Source organism: Dendrobates tinctorius, unplaced genomic scaffold, assembly GCF_039654945.1.
Source record: "Dendrobates tinctorius isolate UK_male_01 unplaced genomic scaffold, ASM3965494v1 ptg000397l, whole genome shotgun sequence".
Taxonomy (NCBI): Eukaryota; Metazoa; Chordata; class Amphibia; order Anura; family Dendrobatidae; genus Dendrobates; species Dendrobates tinctorius.
In genome coordinates, this window is record NW_027362063.1 from 1438562 (window position 1) to 1453431 (window position 14870).

A 14870-nucleotide genomic window follows, 5' to 3' on the forward strand; every position below is an offset into this window, starting at 1 on the left:
CAGAAAGTATTTTAATTTAAAAACATAAACAAATAGTGGATTTAAACACACAAACAGTGCTGAGTCACTGCTGCTGCACCCATAGACTGCTGTCACTGTCTGCAGCGCTGACATCACTTTGCCAGAGCTGCGGTCGATAACTAAGCTCAACTTGAGTTGATGATACGAGGCGGTCAGTGTCACTCAGTTCACTGATTCGCTGCAGCCCTGTCAACATGACATCAGACACCAGGAGTAGCAGTGGAGAGACCATCATTGGACCCGGAGAGGGTGAATAAAGCACCTTTATTTTTATTTTTTTCCAAACAGATTGCAGCTGGGGGAGAGGGGCATTCTGAAACCAGAAACCCCTTTACCATGCGTAGAAAAAATAAGTATGACCCCAGTGTCCTAGGCGGTTCTTAGGATATAGTGTCGTTTTCTATTAGTGATACTATGCAATGATTTATTGTACAATTTATTAATTTTTTATCAAAGTAGAGTATCTAAACATAGAGGACTTGCTTCCATAAAATAAAAATAATTAATAGGCTGCAACTGCATCCAGCTGTAAGAGTGCACACTACTGACGCTCTAAAAATACATGTACTTATCTCATGGTTTTATTTTAGTATAAGTTGTCTATATTGATTACCTAAGCTCTCCAACAGTGGCTGAAGGGTTAAAAATAATTTCTGCTCCATTCAGGCTGTACATTAACCAGTTAAGTGGGTGGTGTCGTCCATAACAGATGTTCACAGCAATCCTGCCATATGCAGTCTGAAATACTCTGTGTCCTGTGTCGCCCTCCATGTAATAAGTGGACTAAAATACAAAGATTTAGCAACATGTAATACAATTAAGGCTACATTGTTGCACTGTGAGGCACAAATCGGCCACGGGTCTCCTGACCCGAACTTAAAAGCTTCATGGAGGCTATAGTCCAGGGTTCCCCAACTCCGATCCTCAAGGCCCTCCAACAGGTCATGTTTTCAGGATTTCCTTAGTATTGCTCAGGTGATAATTGCATCACTTGTACAATACAAGGCAAATCCTGAAAACATGATCTGTTGGTGGGCCTTGAGGACCGGAGTTGGGGAACCCTGCTATAGAGTGTGGGTCAGGAGACCTGAAGCCAGTCTCAAACTGGAACACATGATTGTGTGAATGTTGCCTTAAGGCTATGTGCACACGTATTTTTTGGAGCTGCGGATTTTCCCCCTGCAGATTTGTAGAAATCCGCAGGTAAATTTCAGGTCAAAAGACCTGCGGTTTACCTGCGGATTAGGCTGCGGTTTTCCCCTGCGGTTTATCACCTCTACAATGGAGGAGATTGTAAACCGCAGCGGAATCCGCAGAAAAGAAGTGACATGTAATTTCTTTCTGCGGATTGGAAACCGCAGTAAAACCGCGCGGACAATTCCGCAGCATGTGCACTGCGGTTTCCATTTTACATAGGGTAAAATGGTACTGTACAATGCTGCAGATTCTGCTGCGGACCCGCAGGGCCAGAAACGCTGCGGATCCACAGCAAAATCCGCAACGTGTGCACATAGCCTAACCCGTGTTCAGATGAGCGTATGAAAAATTATGTGATTTTAATCCCCCCAAAAATTGACGATTTTCATCCATATTGTCATCTATATGATGTATGGCATCTATTTTTATACATCAACATTTAAAGGGAATCTGTCAGCAGGTTTTTGCTATGTTATCTGAGAGCGGCTGGGACCCCGATTCCTGCGTTTTATCACTTACTGGGCTGCTTGGTGTTGTTTCAGTAAAATCAGTGTTGTATCAACAGTCCTCCTGCTCTGTGTAAAACTGCCTCCACCACCGATTGGCAGCTGCTTATAAACTCAAAGCTGCTAATCAGTGGTGTGCGGGTATTAGGGAATAATTAAAATCTATTAAATATCTCCAGAGAGGGGACATATCACCCTCACATTGAACATATGGAATTATTTGTACCTGGGAAGAGAAAGACAAATGATAGCTCTCCCTCTCTCACTTCCTAGTTAACACTTCAAGCTCCATTGAAGTATGGACTTCCTGCAATGATCAGGTAATCAGGGTTTATGAGTCAGAGTCGGTGTCCATTTTGAAGGAGTTGGTATAAAATGGACTGACTTCTAAGATATATAATAAATTGGGTATAGTAGTTCAATGCAGTTTGTGCTGTAAATGTTTTCATAAGAATTTGGCAAAGTTATGAAATGTCCTATAAATGTCTGTTCTATTCCTGATCTAAGGATCTAGGCTTTTTATTGAGATGAATCTGTGCTGCACTGTATGTACATACTCAGTAGGGGGTAGTCCTGTGGAGCCGGGAGGCAGGCAAATTGAAGAGTTGGAAGTTTGGCTTACTGACTCCACAGCCCTGCAGGTAATTACAGCTGAGAAATACTTTGAGACAAAGACAGCAAATCCGGCAGAGAAGTGTCTTTCCCAAGCATAGAGCTTCCTCTGATCAAAAAACTGTTCTGTCTCCAGTATTCAGATGAACACATTCACTCACATTACCATACGGCCATTCAAACACCTACAACTTAATATTGGTCCAATGGATGGTGCTATACATGTCATATTTCACGTGTATAAAGAGAAAAAATCACGATAGGAAACATGATGATATCTACCGACCTCCAGGGGCAAATATATCCTGTAAGTTCAGGATCTCATGGAATTCTTAACGACTTAGCACACCCCACAATCAGCCCCCGAAAGAGATCATCAAGGGGAGGTATGTGGGCGTAGCATTGAGCTAATAAAAATGAAAGTCTGGGTCTCTGCCTTTGTTCATTCTGGAAGACACAGGTTCGCATGAGTGTCCCATTTTCCCAATTGGCGTGCTTCTCTCAGCTAAGCTCTGAGCCATTTCCGTGACATCAGGATTAGTAATTTTCTTTTGTTATTCCTTTTTATTTCATGTAATTGTAGACATCATATTGTTCTATTGTCATTTTGTATCATCTTTGTATATTTTTTGTAAACACTGCCTACCTTTCTGGATTAAATATCTAAAATTTAATAGCTCTGTTCCTCTTGCTCTGAAAACCGCACCCATGAAACCATTCACTACCTGTAATGGGTGTCCAATCGGCCTGTATAAACAATTGGTGGTGGCAGCTAGTGTTTTTTTTTTTGTTATTGCGGAGCTGACTGTGAACGTACTAGGGTATATATAAATTCCATGTATTGGAATCGGAGGTGTTTATACCATACGCTCACTGTGAGTTTCCCCAATAACTGATCTAATAGTGGAAGCAGCCGTGGCTACGTAATTAATTGCCCTGATGATTGGAGGCAGTGGAATTGCGTCCCCTGACAAACTTGGGGCAGCGGTGGAATCTCTATGACCCCCTCACCCCTGGCTGTTATCCTTGACAACTGGTGGCAACAGTGGGATTTGAATGGCCCCCTGGCTGTTATCCTTGAAAGTGAGATTATACAGAGCTCAGCATTAAGAAAACTGATGGATCTGCATCAGGGAAAAGAAGTATTTTATCATGACTACACCAAGCATCCCAGCAAGTGACACATCTTTGGTATCAGGGTCTCTGTCCCTACATCATGCTGCTCTCAGATAACATAGCAAAAACCTGCTGACAGATTCCATTTAAAAATGTACAAGACAAAATACTGTGTACAAAGTTAATAATGGCAAGGTATCCCTAAAAATTGGATACATTTTGGATGATCTATATGGGATCTTTTCTTATGCGCACTGATTTGAGAGGGTGAGTCTCATCAAAAATACTCAAGAGAGCAGTGCATGCTGCAATTTATTTGTCCATGTAAAAAACTGAACTCTAAAACAGCCATATTCAATCACTTTGGTGCTTGTCCTGCATGAGTATTATCCGATTTTAACATGGACAGCAAACATACAGGTGCTTCTCACAAAATTAGAATATCATCAAAAAGTTATTTTTTTGTCCTTCACGGCAAAAAGTGAAACTCATATATTATATAGAGTCATTACAAACAGAGTGATCTATTTCAAGTGCTTATTTCTGTTAATGTTGATGATTATGGCTTAGGCTGGTTTCACACTAGCGTTTTATCGGGCGCACGCGCAATTTTCCCCTATCTTTAACATGGCAATCGCAGGGTCTTGCGATTGTACGCGCTCATCAGCGTTTAGTGTGCGCTGCGCATTTTACAGGTGTGCGCCCAGACGCGCCGTACGCTACATGTTGCATTTTTTGTTCCGCCTACATCGTTAAAAAAATCGCGCGCACACGTTGTGCGCCCAAAAATAGCATTACAGTCTATGTGGTCGCTGACGTGCACTTGGCTGCGCGCACGTCAGCACCTTGTGCGCGCACGCGATTTGAGTAAGCAATGTCTAGACACTAGTCTTAACCTCCCCCTAAACAAGCAACATTGTTTGGGAGGAGTGTGGATAAAAGGTGTCTTCAGGGTCAGACAATTACTCTACAGACAGCCTTGCAGAGACCAGACAAGAACCTACAAGAGGCTTCCACCTGTGGATTCAACCTTCAGAAGCCAAAATGTGAGTATTCTTCAACATCATGTCTGTGTGTCCTGTACAATTTTATAATGTACTAATGTATTTTTTGTTTACATTTCAGCATGTCTTCTTCTGAATCACTGTATTCGCCATCTCGGCAAGAACTGGCCCAAGCTGATTGTGAGGTGAGGATATTGCTGCCTTTGGGTAAGTATAGCTGCCTCTAGAAATGTGTTTTAATTTTGTTTTTTCTTTACAGACATCGGACACGGGCAGTGAAGATGAAGTGCGGGAGCAGTCTGAGCGGGAGCGGTCTGAGCGGGAGGATTCTGAGCGGGAGCAGCGTAGTCAAGTCGTGGCGAGCAGACGCAATGTGTATAAAGTGGGGGGTTTTTTTCTGTCTTTATTTTCATCTTTTATCTTTCTTCTTCTCTGTTTCTTTTTGTATCTTTTTAATTCTCCAAAATTCCAAACATTATAATATTTTTTTTTTATAGGTTCCACAACGGGATGACGAAGTAGTATACATAGACAACGAGCACCTGATCCGCCTTGTTTAGGAGCGTATCCCGTTGTGGGACAGCCGTGACCAGCAGTACAAAGACACAGTGGTGACCCTGCAGCTCTGGAATGAGGTGAATAATGGATGGCTGGGACAGCGCCTCTCCGAGTTCAAAAAGGGCGTTCAGTAAGTATAAAGATGCTCTGTGATACTGCATTGATTTTTGGTCCAGATGGTGCTGATGCGTTTGTGGCAAGATATATTCTTGCATCAAACACACCAATGCCTTGTGGAAAACAGTGATTGATTTTTGTATTTAACTGTTGTCTTTAAGCTGCATTGATTTCTGGTCCTGATGGTGCTGTTGTGTTTTTTTCAAGATATATTCTTGCATTAAACACAACAATGCCTTGTGGAAAACAGTGATTGTTTTTTGTCTTCAACTGCTGCATTGATTTCTGGTCCTGATGGTGCTGTTGTGTTTTCTTGCAAGATATATTCTTGCATTAAGCACAACAATGCCTTGTGGAAAACAGTGATTGATTTTTGTATTCAACTGCTGCATTGATTTCTGGTCCTGATGGTGCTGTTGTGTTTTTTGCAAGATATATTCTTGCATTAAACACAACAATGCCTGGTGGAAAACAGTGATTGATTTTTGTATTTAACTGCTGCATTGATTTCTGGTCCTGATGGTGCTGTTGTTTTTTGCAAGATATAGTCTTTCATTAAACACAACAATGCCTGTGGAAAACAATGATTGATTTCTGGTCCTGATGGTGCTGTTGTGTTTTTTGCAAGATATATGCTTGCATCAAACACACCAATGCCTTGCGGAAAAACAGTGATTGCTTTTTCAACTGCTGTCTTGATCCTGTTTTCACTCTTGCTCCGGATGATATTGTTGTTTTGGCTGCTACATATATTCTAGCAGGAAACATAACAGTGTCCTCAGGAACAACAGTGACTGCATTGTGTCCATAATTTATTTCTGCTGCAGCATTGACTGTTTGCAAAGTTGTGTCAGGTGTGTGTGCTGATAATTAAGTTGCCTTTAGTGCATTGTCTAACGTTTTTTTTTTCCCCAACAGTGAACAAAATCCGCACACGTTGGCGCTCGATGAAGGACCGCTTCAACACTGATGTTCGTGCTGAGGGACAGGTTCGGAGTGGTTCAGCGGCAAGGCGCAGAAGAAAGTACCGCTATTATCGAGAGTTGACTTTCCCTGGGACCGGTCCTTGCCAGCAGAGCGTAAGTTTTTTTGTTTTTTTTTTGGTTTGTTATTACTATGTGCTTTTCAATTCCACAGGTGATGCTTCTTGTAAATGCATGATACTAATGTTTTCCCTTTCTTTCCACAGCACTTAGAGCAGCACCCTGCAACCTGTCTCGGGAGCGGTTCTTCATCGATCGACCTCGGACCCGTCCGACAGCCAGGAAGCATCTTGCAGGTCAGCAACACAGGCAGCTGGTGACCAGGAAGCTGGTCCATCAGGTGTTCCCCTGTCCCAGGTCTCTGTCACTGGTTATGCGGGCACTACCCGCCAGCGGCAGAGGGCCTCGGACAGGCCTGTCATGCCCGAGTTCATGCTCTTGAGCGAGGCCTTTACGGGAAGCCTCAAGGCGCTGTCCGCCAGCATGGAAAGCGTTTTTTCCCTGATGGAACGTGGTTTTAACCACATGGAACACCGATTCCACTCTGTTGACCAGCGCCTTGACCGTCTGGAGGCCGACCTCAACAGACCAGCGCACCATTTTTTCAGTAAAATTGAACAGGGCATGGCGGAACACCTTAGTCCTGAGCAACAGCTGAGTGTGTTACAGGCCTGCAACACTGCTTACTTGCAGGCTATGCAGCAGAATCGGTATGTTCAGCAGTCAGTGGTGTCATTTCCAACAGTTCCACCGCTGACTCGCTACACATCCCTACCAACTTCTGCTGCATACCACTGCACGGCCACCTGCATTCCCAGCGAAGCCGGACACCACTGCACTACCCCAAGTCTGAGTGCTGCTGGACACTCCTCCGCCACCATCATTATGTCCAGCGCTGCTCCTGTATGGAGCACCATCACCGTCACAGCACCACCAGCTTGGAGCCAAACCACCACAGAACCTGCTTGGGCCACCGACACCACCAGTCAACATGAAAGGAGCACCGCCAGCACTCCTCATCAAAGGAGCACCGCCAGCACTCCTCATCAAAGGAGCACCGCCAGCACTCCTCATCAAAGGAGCACCGCCAGCACTCCTCATCAAAGGAGCACCGCCAGCACTCCTCATCAAAGGAGCACCGCCAGCACTCCTCGTCAAAGGAGCACCGCCAGCACTCCTCGTCAAAGGAGCACCGCCAGCACTCCTCGTCAAAGGAGCACCGCCAGCACTCCTCGTCAAAGGAGCACCGCCAGCACTCCTTGTCAAAGGAGCACCGCCAGCACTCCTCGTCAAAGGAGCAGCGCCACAAATTCTCCCCCTCGGAGTCCCCCAAGAACTTCGGCTGAGATCCCAGACAGGCAGCCTCCTTCTAGGAGCACCGACACGACAACTTCTTTGAGCACCGACCCAACTTTGTCCCCTTCTAGGAGCACCGCCACTGCCACTTCTAGCAGCACCGCCACCGCCGAGCAGCAAAGGGGTGATCCCCATTCGCTATTTTTCAGGGCAACGCCACAGTCCACCATCACCAAGCGGTCGAGCAATGTAAGGCGGTCACAGGGTGCACGTCGGTCTGGGTAGGATACACCAGCGGCAAAGAAAAGGAAAAAAAAAAAAAAAAAAATCTTTGTTCGTCCATCCACCCTCTCCTAATGTGTCTCAACCTGCCTTCATGTCCATTCCAGAGCTCCCTTCCCCCAGTACTTTCGTCGCCCCTTCTCCTAGAACCCCTTCCTCAACCTCCAGTCGTTCCTCGTCTCCACACACCCAAAGTATCCCAATCTTCCCCCAAACGTCATTCCTAATAAAAAAATTTTTATTTTATTTTTTTTTAAAAAATAAATGTGCAATTGTGCTTTCAAAATATATGGATTGGTTACTGTGTCAATCGCCGACTACACACACTGAGCCGTACACTTAACGTTTTTGCCACCAGATATCTCAGCAGTCTCTACATTCTTGTAATATTGCACAGACTGGATACAGCAGGGTTCCACAACTCCAGTCCTCAAGTCCAACAGATCATGTTGTATGGAATCCTCTTTTTTTTATGGCTCTTGTGAAGCAGTTATCAACGGAGCTATGGATTTCATTACAACATGATCTTATGGTGGACCTAGAGGACTGGAGTAGTGGAACCCTGCTGGATCCAGTCTGTGCAATATTACAAGAATGTAGAGACTGCTGTGGAAAAGACAAGTAATGTAGATTGGTTTCGTTGACAACACATATCTCCAAGACTGATACAAGATACATCAGTAATGGAGATATCTGGTGTATTGCACACACTGACTTAAGCAGGGTTCCCCAACAACAGTCTTCAAAGACAACAAACAAATCATGTTTAAAGTAATTCCATTTGAGCGAAAAAAAAAAAAAAAACCCTTTAAACATGATCTGTTGGTTGACATTTAGGACTACATTTTGGAAACCCTGCCATAGAGGATGGTGTTGAGTGCAAGGCATACCTATGGTTAACTTGCCTTTTTTGTACCGTCCTCATTTAACTATTAGAGAAAAGGCAAGGAACTATAGATATACCTTGTAATTTACCACATACTCTATTACGTGTTTGTTGAAGAAACAGATTAATGATGGTGAAAATAAATGTTCTATCTAGTTGACAAATACCCTGACCTTGCATCACTATGACACCTGGGCAGGTGAATAGAGTTTGAACCTGCAGCGTTGCTTTTAACTCTCCATATATTTTGCAGAAGAGTGTAGTGATGCTGCAGTTTAATCTGTATTGTAATGCCCATTTGATAAGTATTCAGCATGATACAAGGCCTGGGTATTTTACCAGTGTGCTTTCTAAATGAAAGCCATAGTGGTGTTATATTTTTGTAAAATCACCCCATGTGACACAGTTGCATTATCTCCACTGTTGCTGTTAATTGAACACACACTGTAGAGATTATAAAGGTAATACAACTTGTGTGTGTATGTATAGTTACCTACTCAGGAGTATTAGTGAATTCAGGATGCACAAAACACAGTATCATAAATTCACTGATACACCTGGATACTTGCTAATGGTTTTGGGAGTGTAAAAACAGAGAATGCACTCATTACAGGTATCAAAACATTTTTTTTTATTAACATACCAACAACATGTATCAAAAACGTTTTTTTTATTAACGTACCAACAAGAAATTTTTTTTACACCATTTGCTCTTGCCATTCCACCCGTCCTACATCTGAGTTGAAGTAGGCCGCAAATTGGTCCCTCATTTGGCCAACTTCAACGGATGACCTGAGAGGCTGCTGTGTAAATTCAGGCAATGGATTAGGAGCAACATCATCAAGATCTAAGTTCGGGTGCTCTCGAGAAATTACAAAATTATGTAGAACAACACAGGCCTTGACCACCTCATCCACTGTTTCCAGTTTCAGATTAATAGCTGTGCCAAGAATGCGCCATCTAGATACAAGTATACCAAAGGCACACTCTAATGTTCTCCTGGCCCTGGTGAGCCTGTAATTAAAAATTCTTTTGTTGAGGTCCAAGTCACGGCTGGAGTAGGGTTTGAGCAGGTTTTGGCACATCTGGAATGCTTCATCACCAACCATTACAAAGGGCTGAGGCGGACCTTCGGTGTTGGGAAGAGGCCGTGGCATGGGGAAATTGAAGTTGTTGCCATACAACCTCCTGCCCATGTCCGAGTTCTTAAAAGCCTGGGACTCATTCCCACGGCCAAATGCCCCAATGTCCACTGCAATAAAGTGACAGTCTGCATCCGCAATGGCCATCAGTACAGTAGAAAAGTACTTTTTGTAGTTGTAGTACTCAGAGCCTGTTCTTTTGGGCTTGATAATCTGGATGTGTTTCCCATCAACCGCTCCCAAACAGTTAGGGAAATTGCAGACAGTCCAGAATCTTTCGGCAATTTCCAACCACTTTTCTGCTGTTGGCAGTGGCATGAATTCGGGACAAAGAACGTTCCACAAAGCCCGGCAGGTGTCCGCTACAATTCCAGACAACGTGGAGATTCCAATCCGGTACTGGAAGTGCAGTGATGAGAGGGTCTCTCCAGTAGCCAGGAATCTGTGACACAAAAAAACCCCCAAAAATTAATATTTGTGTATACGGATTTTTTTACACACGTTAAATTAAAAAAACAAAAAAAAACAATTATATATCTGCAGCCTTTGGTTCAATACATGCCATCAAAAAATTACCGCAGCCTTTAGTTAACTACATGGCAGAACTATAATTCTGCCAGATTTGTTAGAGTACTTGTCACAACCAAGAAAAGTCTGCAGGCATTGGTTTAGCAAAACAACGTACCTTAATGTGACCAGGAGCCGTTCCTCAGGAGTAATCGCACGCCGGAGCTGCTTGTCCTGTCTCCGGATGACTTCTTTTACCTGACCAAGCAAATAGTTAAAGGTTTCTTGGGTCATCCGGGTATAATCCGTAAATTTCTCCGGGTTTGCCTGTAGCTCGCTGTAGAGGGTGTGGTACGCTCCACGGCTCTCCCGGAGTTCAATAATGGGATGTATCCACAAACGCGCCGCTGCCGTCTTCGCTGCCTCTCTCTCTCCCTCTGTTCATGGCAAGCAACTGCATAAGCCTGAGCCATCCTCATGTCCAGATCCAAGTCAAAGTCAAAACTCTTCCAGCGCAGATCCATGTTTCTCAAGACAAATGCAAGCAAATGTGAATAATTCAGCTGTAAACGGGCTATATAAAGAATTTCCATAAGACACGCCCACTGGTGTCCCATTGGTGGAGTGTGTTGCAAGAATTTTTCAAGGATTTTTTCTCCTGTTTATTGCGCATAAAAAGTGCAAACGCATGAAAAACGCTTACAAACGCATAAAAACGCTGCGATTTTTTGCCGTTATGCGCACAATACTGCTACAAAAGAACGCAGCATTTACAAGCGTTTACTTTGCATGCGCTTTTGACATGTTTCATGTGCGCTCGATACGCTGCGCAAAAAGGCGCAAGTGTGAAACTAGCCTTACAGCCAATGAAAACCCAAAAGTCATTATCTCAGTAAATTAGAATAATTAACAAAAACACCTGCAAAGGCTTCCTAAGCATTTAAAAAGGTCCCTTAGTCTGTTTCAGTAGGCTCCACAATCATGGAGAAGACTGCTAACTTGAGAGATGTCCAGAAGGCAGTCATTGACACACTCCACCACAAGGAGGGTGTCATGATCCATGCAGGATCAGGACTGATAAAAAGCACAGGTAACATTTTTTTTTTCTTAAGTTGTGCTTAAGTTTGGTTTTTGCCCCCGGTGGCTATTAGGATTACTGCACTGTGGTGTCTTTTGTTCTAAGTTTGCCCCCGGTGGTGGTGAGCGTCATTGCACTCTGGTTTCTTTAGTTAAGTGCACATGATTATGACGCATGTGTGATTGCTGGCTCTGCTATAAAAGAGTCACAGGTGTTGCAATCAGTGTTGGTGATAGTGTTCATTTCAACCATCCTTGGTGGAGGAAGGAGCTGGAGAGCGTTCCTTGCAGCACTGTCTTAGCTCTGGTGTAGAAGGAGTCATAGGGGATTTCCTTGTAGCTCTGACAGAGCTTGGTGGCAGCGATTCAGGAGGAGAGCTGCATTCTGGTGGTGGACTTTGTTGCCAGGAGCAAGTGCAACAGAGTAAAGCTAAGTGGTGTTTCCCTGTTTGTGTTTTTCCTTAGTGTGTATTAGTGCAGCGGTGGGGCCAGTGCCTGCGCCACCCAGCTCCCTAGCAAGGGATAGGTGTAGGGTGTGCTAGGGAGACAGGTTCCTGATTGGCGCCCGGTGCGGAACCAGCCTAGGGAACGTTAGGAGCGTTAGGGACACTGACTCAGGGGAGTGCAGGAGGTCTCCACGTCCCCTTTCCCTATCGCAGGGCCCACCGTTGTAACTGTTTCCCCGTGTCCTGCTGTTTTAGTTACCAGCCTGCGGTTCGCGTCACACAGGACGGGTCATCATGACAGAGGGTAAGCCACAAAAGGTCATTGCTAAGGAAGCTGGCTGTTCAGAGTGCTGGATCCAAGCATATTAATGGAAAGTTGAGTGGAAGGTAAAAGTGTGGTAGAAAAAGGTGCCCAAGCAACTGGGATACCCACAGCCTTGATAGGATTGGTAAGAAAAGGTCATTCAAAAATTTGGGGCTGATTCACAAGGTGTTGACTGCTGCTTAAGTCATTGTGTGGAGCCACCACAGACATATCCAGGACATGGGCTACAAGTGTCGCATTCCTTGTGTCAAGCCACTCATGACCAATAGACAACGCCAGAAGTGTCTTACCTGGGCCAAGGAGAAAAAGACCTGGACTGTTGCTCAGTGGTCCAAGGTGTTGTTTTCAGATGAAAGTAAATTTTGCATTTCATTTGGAAATCAAGGTCCCAGAATCTGGAGGAATAGTGCAGAGGCACACAATCCTGCTTGAGGTCTAGTGTGAAGTTTTCACAATCAGTGATGGTTTGAGGAGCCATGTCATCTGCTGGTGTAGGTCCATTGTGTTTTATCAAGACAAAAGTAAACGCAGCCATCTACCAGGAAATTTTAGATCTCTTCATGCTTTCCTCTGCTGACAAGCTTTTTGTTGATGGAAATTTCATTCTCCAGCAGGACTTGGCACCTGTCCACACTGTCAAAAGTGCCAATACCTGGTTTAAAAACAACAGTATCACTGTGCTTGATTGGCCAGCAAACTCGCCTGACCTAAACCCCATAGAGAATCTATGGGATATTGTCAAGAGGAAGATGAGACACCAGACCCAACAATGCAGTCGAGTTGAAGGCTGCTAACAAAGCAACCTGGGCTTCCATAACACCCCAGCAGTACCAAAGGCTAATCACACCCATGCCACGCTGCATTGATGCAGTAATTGATGCAAAAGGAGCCCCAACCAAGTATTAAGTGCATTTACTGAACATACAATTCAGTAGGCCAACATTTTGGATTTTAAAATCATTTTTCAAGCTGGTGTTATAAAGGACCGTATTTTTCGGACTATAAGACACACTTTTTTCCCAAAAATTTTTTGGGGAAAATGGGGGTGTGTCTTATATTTGGAATATACTTACAAATACAGTAGCAGGAGTCGGGCGATTCTGCGGTGGTCCCGGTCCGACGCTGCAGGGCGATGATCACACTCCCTTCCCAGGCTGGTGCGGCTAGTGTGGCAGGTTTGGCGGTGGTGCTCTGTGATGCGGGGGGGCTCTGCCGGCATTTTGTGAAAGCCGGGGGGTCCCCACACATCCATTGCGGCAATGCGGTGGCCTCCAGGAAATTGACCGCCGGGGGTGGCGCATGCTCAGATGGAGATCTCGGCAACGAGATTTCGTCCCGAGATCTCAATCTGAGCATGCGCCGCCCCCCCCGGCGGCCATTTTCCCGGAGGCCACTGCATCACAGCAATGGATGTGTGGGAACCACCGGGCTTTCACAAAATGCCGGCAGAGCCCCCCCGCATCACAGAGCACCACCGCCAAACCTGCCACACACCACCTCTGCACCTGCCGCACCAGCCTGGGATGAGATTTCCCAGAAGCCACCGCACCTGCCTGGGATGGGAGTCATATCGCCGGACCACTGAACACCCCTTGTGACCACGCTCCACCAGCGCTGCCGATCCCCCCCGGTAAGCTGAATTCGGACTGTAAAAGTATGTGCACGGATTTGCTTTTGTAAAATTCTGCGTAGATTCTGCCTCTCTTGGCAGAAAACGCAGTTGAAAATCCACATGGTTTTTATGCGGATTTCCATGCGGTTTTCCATGCGGATTTGTAAGCTAAATAAAAATATATTTTTTAAAAAAAGTGTGATGTCATTTCCTTGTCAACCTCTTCTTTTTCATTCTTCATTGAAGACCATAATATCATTACATACTATGTTCAAATATAATTACCAAAAAGAGCAAAATGAAGGACAAAGATCAAATATTTTGAAAGAATATAAAATACAAATTTTATTATAATCACATTAAAAGCTACTGTGATAAAACACTCCGGGATCGCCTTTGCTGGGGTCAAAGGTCACGTGCGTTCAGCGGGAAACTCAGGCGCAGAGCTGGGATTCGGGTATAACTGACACTGGGTCAGGTTTATTAAAGGTGAAAGCAATGCAAAAAGGAAATAAAACATAAAACAAATCCTTGCCTGTCCGGCACTAACTAAACAATGGACAACCTAACTACCAACTGGCGGGCTTCTCCCGTCCAGCCAAACCACAGTTGCAGTGGGCACTGCTTTCACTCACGTGTGTCTCTCACACAGACAGGCTCTCTGTGTTCCCAGGCTGAGAGACTCACACAACCACCTGGCATCCTTCTATATCCACCTCCCATTATTCATTAGCAAGCAGGTGCGATACTGACCAGACTAGGCCACATAGGAAAGGAATCTGGGCGAGATATACCTGCCCTCATCCACTATTCCCACATGATTCTCATATATCCCCCCCTCTGCTCAGACCACTCCGGTCGAGCAATGACACCCGCCAAACAGTGCACTCGGGACAGGGCATCTGCATTCCCCATCTGTACCCCTGGGCGGTGCTCCACCGTAAAAGTGTAGGCCTGCAGGGCAAGGAACCACCGGGTCACCCGGCTATTCCGTTCCTTGTTCAAGTGCATCCACTTGAGAGGGGCATGGTTAGTGATCAGCCTGAACTTTCGGCCCACCAGGTAATATTTGAGGGCCTCTAGAGCCCATTTAATGGCGAGGCACTCTTTTTCTATGACTGCATACCTTTGCTCGTGTTTATTCAGCTTCCTGCTGAGATAGAGGACTGGGTGTTCCACTCCG

At 45.0% G+C, this 14870-nt stretch overlaps 1 protein-coding gene across 1 annotated transcript in view; it reads right to left on the bottom strand.

Annotated features, from left to right (window-relative positions):
• The window catches only part of UPB1 (beta-ureidopropionase 1), an 86669-nt gene that overhangs the window by 25784 nt on the left and 46015 nt on the right, over nt 1-14870 (bottom strand). Inside the window, exon 6 of the mRNA XM_073563761.1 lies at nt 635-804. Within this exon, the coding sequence (XP_073419862.1) occupies nt 635-804 (170 nt within the window). The remainder of the gene's footprint in view (nt 1-634; nt 805-14870) is intronic.